The following is an 18,050-nucleotide window of genomic DNA, read 5'->3' on the forward strand; positions in this document are numbered from 1 at the left end:
GCTGTCCTTTTTTCGTTCTTTGGATTGATTTGTAATTTTGTTTTGGTTAGTCCGTCCAGCCATAAAGGCGGTTATTGATTGAGAGTAAGTTGTGTAAGGGCGGACTAACCTCTCTTTTTGTTTTTTGTTTAATTGTTTGTGCCACTTCCCTTTATCTCCCAGATCACAGGCCACGATTGCAGTGTCGCTAAGCGGGGTGTGACGGGTTGCAGTGTTGTTTCGCACAGTTTGTGTGGTAAGTCTCATGTGCAGCTGGGATATCAGCAGGATGTGTCGTAAGTCCTGTCTGGAAATAACTGGGAATTTGTATGTCTAACTCATTTAATAAATAAATGATCAATTTATTTCTTTGCCCCGTTTACTCAGCCCTTGTCCTCGGTTACATAATGATCAATTTTGACGTTTAAAGCGTTTAGATTGATCAGTTGTTTACATCACTCAACACAAGCAGAACTGCATCACTGCAGCAGAAGACACATCGTCCACATTCAGAAGCACATCTCTGTATAGTGACTGGTCTTATGATTTAAACAGGCAAATGTTCAGCATTCAAACTACAGGTGAAGAATAGTCAAACCAGATGTTTCCCCCATTATGTCGATATCAGCTAGTCAAGTAAGATAAGATAAGATAAGATAACCTTTATTAGTCCCACACGTGGGAAATTTGTTAAGTACACACCTAGCATGTTAACAAACCGTGAAAAAAGCCACACAAAAAATGAATGATTGCTGGTAACGGTTTCTATTTACGAAGGGTATGTTGTGACTTACCTTCAAAATTACAGCGGTCCCTCGCTATAATGCGGTTCACCTCGCTGTTTCGCGGATTTTTTTAGTTCAAGTTTGCATGCTTTTTTTTACGTCACATTGTGTCCTGCGTCCTGATCGCTGCAGACGATCTCCTCCGTGACGTCTCTCCTGTACATTACAGAATCGCTGCATCGATCGGTAGCAGTGTGACTCTGAAGTGCAGTACTGTATGTCCACGATGTCCACGAAACGTTTTGCACCCTCAAAAAATAAAATTGGCTACTTGATTTCACCTATCGCTGGTTATTTTTAGAACATAACACCCGCGATAAACGAGGGACAGCTGAGAAATATAACATTTGAATCCCTTTTCTCTTTTGCCCTGAGGCGCGGGGGAAAAATATCGACAAGTTGATGAACATCATTTACAGATATATTGGGTAAATGCCAAAGACATCTATAGAAATGTAAATCGCCGCTTGATTCATTCATTTGCTTAACTTGTTTTGGACCTGTGGTATTGCAAGAAATAAGTGGTTATATAAATATATGAGTATACATAATAGTTATTATTCATAGATACCTACATCCTTTTTTTTTTTTTTTTTTTTTTTGCCTGTCCCATTTGGTTCTTTAGCCATCGGAATTGTTGTCTGAAGACCAACAAGGATACCTAATGGATTTACTTTGCCAAATGGATCATCGTGGCATTGCCGTATTGGTCCATTTGGTCGATCTTTGTTTTTATTATTTATTATATTTTATTTCCAGATGTTACAGACGGGACAGACATGAGTGAGAGATAGGAAAGGGAGAAAGAAAGAGGAAGGAAAGGAAAAACAGAAGGGGAGAGGGACAGTGAGAAAGGGGGGGAGAAAAAAAATAAAAATCTCCTGGATCACCTGTTGAGAGAAGAATAGAAAACAAGCAAAAAAAGACAAAAAAAAAAAAAAAAAGAAACAAAGCAACATACTAAACACAACACCATCGCATTAATCTAGCTAAGTGTAAACAGCAGTAAATACTAAATATTCAGTGTTGTTGTGCAGCACGCAGGACAGATGTGCTTCGAAGTAGTAGCCAAGAAAGGTGTAATTTGGGTCTACGAGCAGTGAACACCTGTGTGCATACCTGTGTGGATCAGCGCGCTTGTATTCCAAAGGTTTCTCCATGTAACGATCTGCTAGGGAGTGTGGGGGGGCGTCCTCCAGGGTGTGAAGCAGGTATGGAGGAGATCAAAACTTCAGACATCCAGAGGCCCCCAGAACACAAGAAACCATGGAAGACCAACAGAGGGGCAGCCGCGCCACTGTTCCAGTAAGAGCTGAGGAGAGTCCCAGCTGAGGGCTCACTCAGCAGCCGCGGAGCAGAAGTCAGGGGGGGTTGCAGTGACACGCCTGTGAGCTCCGCCGGCAGCCAGCTGTGCCTGAGTGACCGAGCCCCAGGCCGAGAGGCCGGGGGCACCCCACCCCCGAAGGGGCCCGAGCGAGCCCCAGGCTCCAGGCCCCGATAAGCGGCCGCCAAGGAGTGAGCCGGTGTGTACCTGGACGCCCACCCCCAGACACAAAGAACCACCAACGCACCGACACCTGAGGGAGTCCGCCACCGGCAGGGGAAGTGGTGGTAGAGGGAGATAGGCCTCCAAACCTTGGAGGGCCTGAGGTGTCCCCAGAGAGGTGGCGTCTGATACCCAACCTGACATATAGACACAGACATACAGGCACACACAGACACAAACATCCATTCCCCCCCTCATGCTCTCATATGCACTCACTCCACACTCAACCAACGTGGATACCTACATCCTAAGTTCCTGTTATTCTTCTGAAAGAAACAGAATGAATGTGTTGTTACAATGGTAATGTCAGGAGAGGCAGTATTAGTTCTGTGTTACATTAATGTGTAAGGAAGTGGAAGAAGTGTGTGTCCTGTAGGAGGTAGTAGAAAATGGATGCTCATGTTCTGTACATGCCCTGAAAGAAAGGTTCAGTAAACCAGTGCAACGATACTCCGGTGTAAGGCTCAGTTATTGTATCTTTATTTTTTGAAGATGCAACATCTTTTTGGCGACGAGGACGTTTAGGGGGAAGGAGTTTGGGCGATCGGACTGAAAGAAAAGAGAAGAAAAAAAATTGATGGAGTCGGCTACAGGTTTGGCTAGCTTTTCAAAGAATGCAAAAGTTTTCGGCTGGAAATAGAAGGCAGTGACCTCGAAGCGGAAATGGCTACAATTGGCACGCTAGTAGCGTTCGATCCAAAGAATCAGACTTGGGATGAGTATACGGAAATACTCGAGCAGTTTTTCGCAGGTAACGGGATCGACGATGCAGAGAAACAAAGAGCGATATTAATAAGTGTCGTCGGAGCAGCGACGTACAGCTTGATGCGAAACCTTCTCAGCCTGGCCAAGCCCAAAGACAAAACCTTCCAAGAGCTGGTGCTTCTGATGAAAAATCACTTCGATCCGAAGCCCAGTGAAATTGTGCAAAGGTATAAGTTCGACTCTCGCTCCCGCAAGCCGAATGAAACCGTCATGGAATATATAGCGGAGCTGCGTCGCCTGGCACAGGATTGTAACTATTGCAACAGGTTACAACAGATGTTGAGAGAATTAAGGATGACCGAATTCAGAGACGTCTCTTGTCAGAAATAGATCTCACTTTTGACAAGGCTCTGTCAATTGCAGTAGCCATGGAGACTGCAAATAAAAATGCACAGGACCTGCAGACCTCAGGGGCATCAGCAAAATGTTTCAGTCTCACTAGAGGACAACAGGAGAGTCGTACCTTTAAAGCAGAAAATAAAGAGTGTTATCGTTGCAAAGGAACCAAGCACACAGCAGCAGACTTTAAGTACAAACAAGAAAAATGTCATGCTTGTGGTAAAGTGGGACACATAGCTAGAGCTTGTAGAAGCAAGACTAAACTGAACCAGAAAAAGTATGGATCGACATATGTAAAGAAAGAAAAAAAGCAGAGTTCACACTACAGTACTCACAATGTGGGCGAGAAAGCAGATAACAACAAAACTGATAGCTCTGAAGATGACTCTTTCATGTTGAACTGTGTCAAGTGCAGTCAAGGGCACAACAGAAAACTGTTCAAGTTAGGGCGTGGTAGTGTGGTACACTTAAGAAGAGTAGACCCCTACACTGTGGATATGCAAATTGATGGGAAAAAGGTGAACTTTGAAATAGACACTGGATGTTGCCTAACAGTCATGAACGAAGCAACATTCAGAGAAACAGGGAAAGACAGCAAGCCCCCCAGCCTGCAGCCCATCAAAATCAAGCTCGAAACTTATACAGGGGATCCTGTTAAGGTGATTGGTGCAACACGAGTCAGCGTCAAATACAAGCAGCAGAAAAAACATCTGCCCCTGGTGGTGGTCGAAGGCGACGGCCCCAGCTTGCTAGGTCGAGCTTGGCTCGAGGAAATTAAATTGGACTGGGGTGAAGTGAAAAACAGTCCTAACAACAGAAAGCTGCACCAAGTCAAAACAACAGAGAAAACACTTCAGCAAGTGTTAAGTAAACATGAAAATGTGTTCAAAGAGGAGTTGGGCACCCTGAAAGGAATGAAAGCTGCTATTCATGTGAAAAGTGATGCCACCCCACGCTTCTTCCGTCCGCGTTCTGTCCCCTTTGCTATGCGAGCAAAAGTCGACGAGGAAATAGACCGACTGTTGAAAGAAGGCATCATCTCGCCAGTGAAATATGCTGAATGGGCGGCACCAGTAGTGCCACTCCTGAAGCCCACAGGGACAATAAGACTGTGTGGGGATTACAAGCTTACTGTAAATACCGTGGCTTCACTGAAGCAGTACCCCATACCCAGAATGGGGGACTTGTTTGCCACACTGTCCGGGGGTAAGCAGTTCTCAAAATTAGACATGAGCCACGCTTACCAGCAAATCCTCTTGGATGACGAATCGAAAAAGTCCGTGACAGTAAACACATCGCGGGGGCTGTTCACGTATAACAGATTGCCTTTTGGAGTGGCCTCTGCTCCAGCAATATTCCAGAGGACCATGGAAAGTCTTTTGAAGGGGATACCTCATGTAGCAGTGTATTTAGATGACATCTTAGTGACTGGAGTGGATGAAGTAAGCCATCTACAGAACCTGGATGAGGTGTTGACCCGGTTGGAGGAAGCTGGGTTGAGGTTAAAGAGGTGCAAGTGTGCCTTCATGCAAGAGAAAATGGAGTACTTGGGGCACATAGTGGACGCCCAGGGGCTCCACCCAGTGGAAAAGAAAGTTAAAGCAATCATGGACGCACCTACCCCCACAAATGTCACTGAACTGAAAGCATACTTAGGTTTGCTAAATTACTACAACAAATTCCTTCCAAACCTGGCAACCCTGTTGGCACCCTTACATGAACTTTTGAGACACGAGGTACAGTGGACATGGCAAAAGAGACAAGAGGAAGCATTCCAGAAATCTAAGAACCTGTTGAACTCAGCAGAGGTGTTAGTTCATTATTCTGCTGACCGTGAGTTGGTTCTCTCATGTGATGCATCCCCATACGGCGTAGGCGCCGTATTGTCACATAAGATGGAGGATGGAAGCGAGAGACCTTTGGGGTTCATGTCACGCACACTCTCTCCTGCTGAGAAAAAGTATTCTCAGCTTGACAAAGAAGGTCTAGCTGTGATATTTGGCATCACGAAATTTCACAAATACTTGAATGGCCGAGTTTTCATGATTTACACAGATCATAAACCCCTAATCTCACTGTTCAATGAAAAGAAGCCTATACCTCAGATGGGCTCACCAAGAGTACAAAGATGGGCCGTGACATTGAGTGCTTACGAGTACAACATCAGGTACAAGCCAGGAAAACATCATGAAAACGTGGATGCGCTCAGCCGGTTGCCGGTACCAGACTCAGCACCTGAGCAAGAGATGGCTGAGCAGGTTTTGATGATGGATGTACTGGATGACACATTAGTGGACACTGCACAGATCAAACGATGGACAGCTAAGGATGTCTTGTTGTCGCAAGTCCACGAGTACACCTTAAAAGGCTGGCCAACTGAGACCGATGCCTTTTTAAAGCCGTATCGACAGAGAAAGCTGGAACTGAGTGTGAGGGATGGTTGCGTGCTCTGGGGAGCCCGAGTAATTATTCCCACCAAAGGCCGAGACAAAATATTGAAACTCCTGCACCAGACTCATACAGGCATGTCGAAGATGAAAGGCTTGGCAAGGTCGTATGTATGGTGGCCAGGGATGGATGAGAACATTGAAAGAGAAGTGCAGGCATGTGAGGAGTGTCAGAAACACTCCAAGTCACCACCTACTGCACCATTACACCCTTGGGAGTGGCCGGAGTCACCATGGTCCAGAATCCATGTGGACTATGCAGGGCCTTTCCTCGGGGAGATGTTTCTAATCATTGTGGATGCTCATTCCAAGTGGATGGACATTTACCCTGTGAAATCCTCTACATCACAGGTAACTATAGAGAAACTGCGCCAGAGTTTCAGTGTGTTTGGACTACCTAAAATGTTAGTTTCAGACAACGGAACATGTTTCACAAGTGCTGAATTTGAGTCATTCATGAAGCAGAATGGAATTGACCATGTAAGATCAGCACCTTTCCACCCTTCTTCAAATGGGCTGGCTGAGAGGGCGGTCCAGACCTTTAAGGAGGGGATGAAGAAAGTCAAAGGTGATACCTTGCAAACCAGACTGTCCCGATTTCTGTTCAGTTATTGCATCACACCGCATGCCACTACTGGTTTATCACCTGCAGAGTTGATGATGTCACAGAGACTCAGATCAGTTTTGGACTTGCTCATGCCTGATGTGAAAACAAAAGTGCAGCACAAACAATCGAAACAGAAAGAAAATCATGACACCAAGAAAAGACTGAGAAGTTTCACACCAGGAGACAAGGTCTTCATCAGAAACTACTCCTATGGCCCGAAGTGGATTCCCGCAGTCATTGTGAGAGCATCGGGTCCAGTGTCTTACATTGTTACCATTGGATCAGGTCAAACTGTGAAGCGGCATGTGGATCAGGTGAGAGCAAGAGTGGCTGACACTGTTCCCAGTACACCAGACAGGGAGGTGGAGCCATTGCTTGACAAAGAATCAGTGCCTGAGTGCTGCTTGCCATTGGAGTTGGACACATCGCCACAACCTCCGGCAATGGAGTTGCCTTATGCTCCGGAGACTCCAGCTCCCGGAGACTCCTCAGTGACACCCGTGTTGCGACGTTCCCAGAGAGAGAGACGTCCACCAGAGACTTTAAAGGACTTTGTTAGGTAGTGTGAGATCTTCCAGAAATAGAGCAACAATGCGCTCTGATCTCACAGGAAGGACGTACCTTCCTAGTTAGAAAAAAAAAAAAAAGAGAAACATGGAAACCTATGTACAGTTGTATGGTTGTATGGTTACCTTAATTACATGTTGATTGCTTGTTAAGCATTCTTTAGATAAACAGTTATTTTGTAAGTCAAGGGAGTTGTTGACTTAAGGGGGGAGGAGATGTGGTATCGCAAGAAATAAGTGGTTATATAAATATATGAGTATACATAATAGTTATTATTCATAGATACCTACCTCCTAAGTTCCTGTTATTCTTCTGAAAGAAACAGAATGAGTGTGTTGTTACAATGGTAATGTCAGGAGAGGCAGTATTAGTTCTGTGTTACATTAATGTGTAAGGAAGTGGAAGAAGTGTGTGTCCTGTAGGAGGCAGTAGAAAATGGATGCTCATGTTCTGTACATGCCCTGAAAGAAAGGTTCAGTAAACCAGTGCAACGATACTCCGGTGTAAGGCTCAGTTATTGTATTTTTATTTTTTGAAGATGCAACAGGACCGTAAAAAAGGCGCAAATAGGACCCTGGAAACAAAGCTCCCCACAGGAGTTTCCGCACCGGAAGTAGCATATGCTAACGTGCACATAGTCATTTAAACGAACAGAAGAAGAAGAAAACCCCTGCACATGCGCGGTACGGATCGGGTAGACCCGATTTGGTCCGACTTTGCACATGCGCAGTAAGGATCGGGAGTCCTGATCCGTAACTGTCTTTTTATTTTTCGTTTTTGTATAAATTATATTGAAACATTTTAAGAGATACTTGTTATTCTTAACATCTTAACAGATACTCTGACCCGTAACTACCATAAAACGCTTCGACCGGAAGTAGACACCTTTCGCGCATGCGGGGTACCGATCGGGTTTCCGGTACGGATCAGGTAGTGACAGGCCGCTCTGACTCACATGAGCCCCATACCCTTTTAACGACGCTATTTATAGAGTCAATTATGAGCTCGTGTTTTAGAAAAGTCCCTTGTCCCAAACAAAGAAACAAAGACAATTTTTATTTTTTAGTCCAAAGGTTGAGAAGTTGCTTAGCTGAAAGAAGAAGAAACTGAACTTTATTTGGAGCCCGAGCAGCTGGATGCCATATTCTGATGTTTGACTTTGTAACATTAAGCTTCTGTTGTCCTGCTTATGAGAGAGCCTGTTTAAGTGGAGTGTCAGTGACAAAAGAAAGGGGGAGGGGTACGCGTTTGTCATGAGACTTGAATATCAGCTTGACTACCCCTTCAGTTGGTGTGTAGTGGTTAGAGGGAGGATAAAGACAATTAATGGGACCTGTTTATAAGCAGCTGTAAAACCTCCATGTTTACCAAAGCATCCAGTCATGAATGGAAATGCACCATCTAATGCAAAAAATATATGGAATGAGCCCCTTTGTAAGGGCCATGAAGATGTATATTGCATATTAAATGTTGTGAGGACGCCATCAACTAACTGCTGTCGAAACTGAAACTCAATTTTATTATTATTATTATTATTAATAATCATTACGTTATCCGACTTTTTAATGTTAAACAAAACAGAAAAGGAAACATTTCTCTGAAAATGATCAGGCAAAGGCCTGGGTTGAAAATGAGAGAAAAACAGACAATACTGAAAGAAAAAAGAATTATATAACTTTCGAAAACCTGGAGATCTGGATACTTTCACTTTCTGATGACAAGACTCTCGCTAAAGCAGAGAGAAGGTGTCAGGCGAGCAGTAATAATGCCACCTGTAGCTCACTTCCTTTCAGTTGCTCAGCAAAACCACAGTCATCTACAGGAAGAAGCTGCTTTTTCCTCCCAGTGTTTAAGATAACTCAGCCATTTGGTTTCTTTTGTTTTTCACTTTTAAGATATTCTCTAATCAAAATAGTTGCTCCGAGTTTTGCCTCAGATCTCAGAGTCTTCAGAGTTAGTCTGATGATGAGGGACCTTTTCTTCCATGTAGGATCAACTGATTTTGTTCCAATTTAGTTTCCAGTTTAATTTATCATTTAGTTTGACCATTTTACAACTTTGTTTATCTGCTTTGTTGCCATCGAACAGAAAGCCCTTCTTTTTCAAAATGCAACATGTCATCCTGTGACAGAGGAAGAGGAGGAGGGTTTGACTTTGAGTGACTGTAAACTGCTGGTCTGATTTCACCAAGAGGCTCGATGGAGAAAACACCTCTGCTAACGCTGCTCTGTAAGTACATCGCAATGATTATAGCTGTAAAAAAGCTCTCTGATGTGTCTCCATCACAAACATACATTTTTGTGTAGAAACAAAGGAGTTTTATATAGATGAGGCGACACAGAGGAGGCCAAGTAGAAGGAAGAAGGTTAAAGAGGAAATCTGAAAAATTCATAATAAGTAAAGTCAGTGTAGATACTTGATTTATAGGTTAATGTGCAGTCTTCATACAGATGTGTGGCATGAAACTTTGTTGCATGAGAGTGGTGAAAACAAGACTCTTTAGGAACAGTTATAGAGTAAAAGCATACTTACAATAGTTAAAATGCAATATTCAGTATGCAGCACCACATCCATTACGTTAATGAGTCACACTTAATGATGTGTTAATGAGTCACTTTAATGTTATGTGAAAAACTAAGTACACCCCATCATTCACTAGCTACTGAAGCCCTCTTTAGTTTTTCTGTATGACGTCATCAGTCTCTAACATCATTATGGGGGAATATCGGCCAAATCTTCTTCACAGTGTCTTTTCACTTCATTGAGGTTTGTGAGCATCATAGCCAATCATCTCTCATCTCTTTGGTTCTTGCACTGTCATGATCTTTATTATCTAACATGCTAACTGAGGCCTGTGGAGTCTGACATGTAGCTCTTACAGTTTCTCTGAGCGCTGCAGAGTCTGACCTTGATGTAAATTTGCTGGGACATTCACTCCTGGAAAGATTGTGGCACTGTGTTAAAACACACCTGAATGCTCCGGACCAACAAACTTCCAAAATATCAGTTTGTCTGTCAAGTGCATTTGATCACCTGGCTGCTACCTTTGCTGTGTCCACACAGAAAATGATTCACAGTAACGTGGTAATCATAGCCTGCAGAAAGTTTAAAATCAATGGTGCAGAATATTAAGGGATTATTTGCATCCAAAAATAACGGAGTAGAAGTAGAAAGCATTATTTAAACCAAACTGATCATATCTGTGGAACGGCAGAGTTTTATTTATTGTTTTAAATAAATTTAAACTAACCTGAAGATTTCTCATTTCTCTTTAGTTCTGATCTCACTGCTGTTGCACACAACAAACCCAGGTCAGTAACCTCACTAAGAGCTTCACTTAAATAAAACTGACTGTGTTTTATGCCGTATTAGTGAATTATGTCCTGTGCATTTCTCAGAGATGTTTATATTTTTATTCATTTTAAATGTTGCTGTTAGGCTAATATGACACGTCAGTAATTACTTATCACCAAATTCTTGCGTCTCTTGATTTTAATCATAAACAAAGCTGAAGATGATCAGGCTCCTGCAGAGACATTATTCCAGCAGTCTATCTGATCTCATCAAAGCCTTCTAACTGCATCACAACCTTAGTTTAAATCGCGACCAGACTGAACATTTATCTTTTAAAGAACTGCTGGAAATGTTTTAGTTTGGTTTGGATTTTCTTGAAGATTCACCCCTAATGTTTGGCTGTGATTCACAAAATTGCTTGTGAAAGAATTAATGAATTAAAGAACTTATGTTTGAATATACTGTGTGCTGGGTTTTGTATGTCTCTTTAAGATTTTTTTATGAAACTTTGACACAAATAAAGTTATTACTAAAATAATAATTACATTTACTCCTCCTCACAAGCTCGTCTGACTGTGAGTCCCAGCAGCTCTCAGTTCTTTAAAGGAGACTTTGTGTCTCTGAGCTGTGAGGAGGACGACAGCTCTGCTGGATGGACTCTGAGGAGAAACACAAGCAGAGACACCAGGAGTCAGTGTGGAGCTGACTGGGGGAGCTCATCTGGTTCTTCCTGCACTATCAGTCACATCATCCCACTCGACAGTGGAGTTTACTGGTGTGAGTCCAGAGAGGGTCCCATCAGTAACATGGTTAACCTGACAGTCACTGGTAAGCTGAGTGTGTGGAGTTAGTGTTGATGAAGCTGTGTGTAAATGGATGAAATGCTGTAGTTTGTCTCTGTGTTGAGGTGGATCAGTGATCCTGCAGAGTCCTGTCCTCCCTGTGATGGAGGGAGATGACGTCACTCTGCTCTGTAAAACAAAGACCACTCCCTCCAACCTCCCAGCTGCTTTCTATAAAGATGGCTCCCTCATCAGGAAGCAGCCTACAGGTCACATGACCATCCAGCATGTTTCCAGGTCTGATGAAGGCCTCTACAAGTGTGACATCAGCGGTCATGGAGAGTCTCCATCCAGCTGGATCACTGTCACAGGTGAGGAGCTTCACTCTGATTTCACCTCTTATTTCATCCACATATTCACCTGAACATGTGAGATTCTCTCTGCAGACAAACCTACAAACACAACCTCACCCACCACCTCTGTAACTCCATCCCCTACCTCTGCGCTGCCCCCTGACTCCACCTCCTTCCATCCTGTGATCAGACTGGTCTGTCACCTGATGGTGTTCATTCCATACTTCATCTCCACTTTCCTCATGGTGTCTTTATATCGACGCAGAGCCAAAGGTAACGCCACCAAAATGGATTGTTTATCAATTTTGATTGCTTTTGTGTTGTTAAAACCTGTCTGATCACCACATGTGACAGGAAATGACCTTCTCATCTCCAAGGTAATAACACCATCAGCCAGTGCTGAGCAGAGATTGGCTGAGGACTCTGATGACATTGTGGTGGTGACCGCTGAGCACCAGTTCTGAGCTGCACAGAGTTTCTGCTTCCTTAGTGGTTCTCATTGCATTGTGTGAAGTCATAAACCCTGCTTTGTTACTGTGAACCTCTGAAGTTTGCTTTGTTCTGTCGGCTCACAGCGTGAGGGTGTCACCAGTTACCGTAGCATGCGTGTTTTTCGACCATGAGAGGAAACCCACAAAGGCACAACTCTGCTGCTCTCTGTGCACATTTTTCTACAGACATCAAACTCATCACAGCCTGCCGACTTTCAGGTGCAGTGGAAACTTCTAGTGTGGCTTTACGTCAGCCATCTGTGGTGTGGTTGCTCTCAGCTTTGCCTGCAGCACCACCCTGGACTGTGAACTTCAAAAATTGCACTTCAGATTAACTGGACTTCCCATCTTTCCATCCCCTCTTAAAGAAGACAGCCCAGAGAGAAATACTTTTGTATCTTTTTGCCTCTCTAACCTGTTATTCTGAGTCTCTTTTTCGTGGTTGCACAGGCTTGTTGTTTATCTTTTTGCCCTCATGCATCCAAATCTGAGAAAAAGCAGTTTTAGTAGGCCTAATTGAGGTTTTGGATCATCTAAGTTCTCACTCTCTTGGATAAGTTATTTATTTCATAAGAGCATTTATTTGATGATTGAGCAGCTGTACATGTTCTGGCTTCTTCTCAGGTCATATACCGCAGACACTGTGTTGTTTTATGTCACTGACTTTACAAGGACAAATATTTTTCTAAGTGAATGCAGTTTTGATATTCAGATGTGTTTTTATACCATGAAGAGAATTATAGATACTTATGTCTGTGTCTTGTTAAATAATAAAATGAATGTGACTGAAACTTTGAAACTTTGACATTAACTGAATCTGATCATTGATGAGACAAAAGTTCTGAAAGTTGACTCGCTGACCTTTGAACTCAGGGCTTTGTGGAGTGCAAACAGTTTCATATGAGCTGTATTCATGTTCAAAAAGGTCCTGAGATCATCGTGTTCATGTTACTGTCAGAACCTGATCACAGTAAAAGACTGATTGGTGTGTGATGTGACTGAGTGACTCTGCAAAGCACTTTGCATGACAGCACAACACCAGCAGGTGGCAGCACAGGAGGTTCAGCCTAGGCAGCCTAGTTTGACCTCTGACCTTTAATTAGAGAAAACTGTAAATATGTAAATACGATATATGTGTATATGCATATATGAATATATACTATAATATATATCCATATATATATATATATTAAATGATTATACAGTTAGATTTGTTATGGCGAATAGAGCCATGACATACTTATGACCCCGAGCTTCTAATCAAAGGACAAGCAAGTTGTCTTATGTGCCAAAAATTTGGCTCCTATGCTTGTGATCGAGTTTTACATTTATTAAGCCACTGAAAAATTTGTTTGCTTGTGTTTAAGATTTCATCCTAAAGAGAATATTTTGATTTTATCTTGTCATCCATTTGTGCCATTAAAAATGAACTTAACTCAACTGAACTGGTTTCATGTCTTATGAAATTTTAAAGAATTTTACATATTCGTCATTTTTATATTGCTAGTTATATTTTCAAATAGCTCTCATAGGCCCTGAATTCATGATATTCTTGACTGAGAGTAGTACAACGCTCCTGTTGCAATTAAATGTGCTATATAAATAATTAAACTATTAGTACAACATACAGGACGTCTACCAGTCCGTGCCCGGCCACTCTCAGTGTTCCTTCACTCTGCCTCTAGACAACCCCCCCTAAACACCATCCCAATCACAAGCACTATAAACTACAGCATCTCTAATATGAAATTTAACTCATGCTACTAAATAGGAACAGGATCAACTAAATCCAGAGGATTATTGACACGTCCTACCTGCAGAGGTAAACTCCAGGAGGAAGACAAATATTCCTACATTCCAGAGTAATACAGCTGTTACAGGAGGCATTCTCACATGAGCAATCTGACAATCCAGCTGTTTTTATGTCTCTATGTTCCAAATAACTCTGTGTTTATTAATTCTATATTCAGGTTTATAGTCAAAGGAGCTTGCAAAGAAAACGATGACCTGGATGACTGAGAACCTTCACAGACATATTCAGGTTTATAAAGAAACAAGTTTTCTGAGCTAATGAATGACTGAATGGGGGGAAACCAGTGGCTGTCGTTTTATCACAGAAGGAGGTGTTTGAGCAAAGAATAACAAGACAAAGGGGCAGTACACAAATAATGTTTTAACGACTCCAAACTTTATGGCAGACTCTTAACAGCCCTCTAGTGGAGACAGACCAAAGAGGCCGTCAGCACATGAAGAAACAGAAGTACATATTTCCTGTGTTATGATCCTCACAGACTCCCCCCCCCCTCCTTTACTTTATTTTCTTTCTTTAATGAAACTAATAAAACTGACTGGCCACTTTACTGGGTACAGGTTGCTGATATATGATAGCATCACACTGTTGCTGCAGATTTGTAGCCTGCACATCCATGACATAAATCTCCCGTTCTAAAAACACCCAGAGCTTCTCTTTTGGACTGAGATGTAGTGTTTGTAGAGGCCAGGTGAGCACAGTGAACATCCATCAGATGCTTTCCTATTCTTATCACATCCATTTATTCATGCGTGTGCACGGAAACATGTGCATGCATGGAAATGGATGTGGGAAATATGAGAGCCAGAGATAAAGGAACATGTCTGGACAAATCCATGACAAAGATATAAAAAGGATGTGTCAGAAGAGTACACCGTCCTTCCACTAGTTTCCTGCAGATGAGTCGAGGAGAAAGATTGTGGCAGGTCACCTTTAATCCTAAAGCAAAGACTTTGGAAATGTGTGTCTCCCACACTGATGACAAGAACCAATCACAGTGTTGGTCTTTGTCTCAGCAGGAGAAGTTTTATCTGTTTCTGACAGTCAGTGGTTAAAGCAGCCTGATTACTGCAGTCACTCGTCAATAATCAAACCACCTGCAGATCACTTCCTCTCAGCTGAACCACAGTCATGTACAGAATAATGCAAGCTGTTTCCAAAAACCTGAAACATCATCGCTGTTTAAGATAAAAATATAAAATAAAATACAACATCATTGATGGTTACTGTGGAGATTATTTCAGATTACATAAGAAAAGTTTGTCCTCAAATCTCAAAAAAGGGACTGTCAGTGAAGGCATCTCAGGTACTGATGTTTTCATGTATTTACTTCTGTCTGTGGTTTCCTGACTGACTTCAGCCGCTCACCCACAGTGTGTGTTTAATGGTTCCAGTGTTCCCCTTTAGGTTGGATGTAGATTTCATTTCTCTCCATCCTGCTGTTTAGGTTTAACATGTTAAAACTTTATTCTTTGCTTTATTCCAGTAAAACAGAGAAACCTGTGCGTTAGCTGAAAACCACAACAGTGGCATCCTTTCACAGAGGAAGAGGGTCTGACTTTAAGTGACTGTGAACTGGCCAAAGTGTTGCGCTGATATCACCAAGAGTAGGATGAAAAACGCGTACCTGCTTTGCCTGCTCTGTAAGTACACTGCAATGATTATGTATGAAAATTTGTCAATTCTCTACCACAAACATCCAGGTTGGTGTAGAATCAGAGAGGTATTAGATCAGTTTTCACGGGGGGAACGAGAAGAGGAAAGAGGGTCAAGAGGAACTCAACAGTCTTCAAAACAACAACTAGCTAAAGTAAAAGATATGGAGTAAAAATGCTTAATATACATCGAAATTTCCTCATGAGTGTGCTTGTTCTGCATCAGTGTGTAACTCACCACAGTCTGGTGGTTACCTGTTTTCTGTAATCTGGTTAAATGTCAAACTCAAATCAACCTGAGTGTCATTTCTCTTTAGTTCTGATCTCACTGCTGAGCTGCTCAACAAACCAAGGTCAGTAACCTTCTTCTGTCACAGTTTAAACCAGACATAAACGACACCTAAAGTCCTTTTTTATGCTTTGCAGTAGCATGATGTGATAATCATTACAGTGATTTATCACTGGGTATGGCAATGTTTGACCTTATTATAGCTTCAGTTGCACTAAATCATCCAGTAATTGATGTTAACCAGAGACACAGATTATCTGACACTTATTGTGTGATTGTTATTGACAACAAGATAATTTAGTTTGTGTACTTGATGTATATCCTCCTCACAGCTCGTCTGACTGTGAGTCCCAGCAGCTCTCAGTTCTTTGAAGGAGACTTTGTGTCTCTGAGCTGTGAGGAGGACGACAGCTCTGCTGGATGGACTCTGAGGAGAAACACAAGCAAACAACAGAGGACTCAGTGTGGAGATGGGTGGGGAAGATCAGCTGGTTCTTCCTGTGACATCAGCTACATCAACCCATTGGACAGTGGAGTTTACTGGTGTGAGTCCAGAGAGGGTCCCATCAGTAACATGGTTAACCTGACAGTCACTGGTAAGCTGAGTGTGTGGAGTTAGTGTTGATGAAGCTGTGTGTAAATGGATGAAATGCTGTAGTTTGTCTCTGTGTTGAGGTGGATCAGTGATCCTGCAGAGTCCTGTCCTCCCTGTGATGGAGGGAGACGACGTCACTCTGCTCTGTAAAACAAAGACCACTCCCTCCAACCTCACAGCTGCTTTCTATAAAGATGGCTCCCTCATCAGGAAGCAGCCTACAGGTCACATGACCATCCAGCATGTTTCCAGGTCTGATGAAGGCCTCTACAAGTGTGACATCAGCGGTCATGGAGAGTCTCCATCCAGCTGGATCACTGTCACAGGTGAGGAGCTTCACTCTGATTTCACCTCTTATTTCATCCACATATTCACCTGAACATGTGAGATTCTCTCTGCAGGTAGACCTACAACCACAAGCTCACTCTTCACCTCTACAACCCCACTCCCATCTTCTGCCCATCCAGCTGACCTTGTGTTGAGAGTTTTCTTCTACCTGGTCGTTTTCACTCCATACTTCATCTCCACTCTTCTCGTGGTGTCTTTGTATCAACACAGAGCCAAAGGTAACAGTCTAAATCACCTTGATTACATACTGTGGTCAATTCAATGTAAAAAAGTTTAATTGCGTGCTTTTTCTTTTTGTGCCCCATTCTTGTGGAACAGCCTACCTCAAAATATTAGGCAGGCATGCTCTGTGGAGGTTTTTAAAACTAAGTTGAAGACACATCTGTTCACCCTATCTTACATGTCTTAAATCTATGTCTTTTAGTTTTTAAATTCTTACTGTTTTTAACTACTATTGTGTTTTTACTTGTACTGCTAGTTATCCCTTTTATTTATTCATCTTTTTAGTTTCAAATAGCTGTTCAGCACTTTGTTTAAAAGCACTTTAAAAATAAAGTTATTATTATTATTAATTACCTCATCTAACAGGAAATGATGAGCTCATCTCTAAGGTAACAGCCCCGCCCACTCAGGCTGGGCAGAGATCAGCTAAGGACTTGGATGACATCGTGGCGGTCACCACTGAGCATCACTTCTGAGCTTCAGAGACTCAGTTCATGATATCAGATCACTGTGATTGAATTATATGTGAAATCATTGCTTTAAGGTGGAACTAAAATGTAAGACACTCTTCATTTTAGTGCAATTTAAGAGTTGTTGTGTGTTGCAGAAGTCAATGAAACTGCTATCTTTGTGAACTGTTGGGTTATGTTTATATTTCTGGTATCCTCTTGAAACTTGGTATCAAGACAAAATGTGTAACGTTTAACCAGATTTATTGAAAACCTGATGAATTGGCCTCATTATTTGGCAAAGTTAACATTTAAACAAGTGTGACAGCCAAAGAAAGACTAAAACTCCTGCCCTCCCACTTTCAGGCCACCTTATCAGACTTCACACAAGAAGAATCAAGGAGGCTTACTGAAAAAGTAAAAACGTGATTTAAATGTGTAATATAATATTACTATATTATATTATTATTATTATTTAAATCTATTGAAAGAGTTGTTAACCAGAGACTTGATTAACAATGTCTAAATTCAGAAACAGGTAAACAGCACACCTTAAAAACAAAACAAAACAAAAAACCCATTTATTTTACAGCAAGTGTATTTAAAAAAAAGTATTAACTGGACAGAATTTTGAGTCCCGCGTGGTAGACTTGGTGTTTGTTCTTCCTGCCAAATGATACATTTGTTCCCACCCATCGGGGACACTTGTTAGCACTCATCCTCCAGC

At 42.2% G+C, this 18,050-nt stretch overlaps 1 protein-coding gene and 2 pseudogenes across 1 annotated transcript; all 3 read left to right on the forward strand.

Moving 5' to 3' along the window:
* The first annotated feature begins 2,973 nt into the window (after positions 1 to 2,973).
* On the forward strand, positions 2,974 to 7,031 carry LOC113014795 (uncharacterized protein K02A2.6-like; annotated as a pseudogene).
* Positions 7,032 to 8,778: 1,747 nt separating this feature from the next.
* Positions 8,779 to 12,030, forward strand: LOC113019545 (low affinity immunoglobulin gamma Fc region receptor III-like). The gene is made up of 6 exons (XM_026163302.1): positions 8,779 to 9,264; positions 10,311 to 10,346; positions 10,894 to 11,157; positions 11,237 to 11,482; positions 11,558 to 11,737; positions 11,819 to 12,030. The coding sequence occupies exons 1-6, from the start codon at positions 9,234 to 9,236 to the stop codon at positions 11,926 to 11,928; spliced, it is 867 nt and encodes a 288-aa protein (XP_026019087.1). The 5' UTR covers positions 8,779 to 9,233; the 3' UTR covers positions 11,929 to 12,030.
* Positions 12,031 to 15,285: 3,255 nt separating this feature from the next.
* LOC113019543 (low affinity immunoglobulin gamma Fc region receptor II-like) lies at positions 15,286 to 17,355 on the forward strand (annotated as a pseudogene).
* The last annotated feature ends 695 nt before the right edge of the window (positions 17,356 to 18,050 follow it).

The sequence above is a fragment of the Astatotilapia calliptera genome, chromosome 3 (assembly GCF_900246225.1).
Source record: "Astatotilapia calliptera chromosome 3, fAstCal1.2, whole genome shotgun sequence".
In the NCBI taxonomy this organism is placed as follows: domain Eukaryota; kingdom Metazoa; phylum Chordata; class Actinopteri; order Cichliformes; family Cichlidae; genus Astatotilapia; species Astatotilapia calliptera.

Coding starts and splice junctions, on each gene's coding strand:
- LOC113019545 (XM_026163302.1), top strand. CDS start 9,234: ATGGAGAAAACACCTCTGCTAACGCTGCTCT. Junction 11,158..11,236: donor GGTTAACCTGACAGTCACTG/GTAAGCTGAGTG, acceptor CTCTGTGTTGAG/GTGGATCAGTGATCCTGCAG. Junction 11,483..11,557: donor CAGCTGGATCACTGTCACAG/GTGAGGAGCTTC, acceptor TTCTCTCTGCAG/ACAAACCTACAAACACAACC.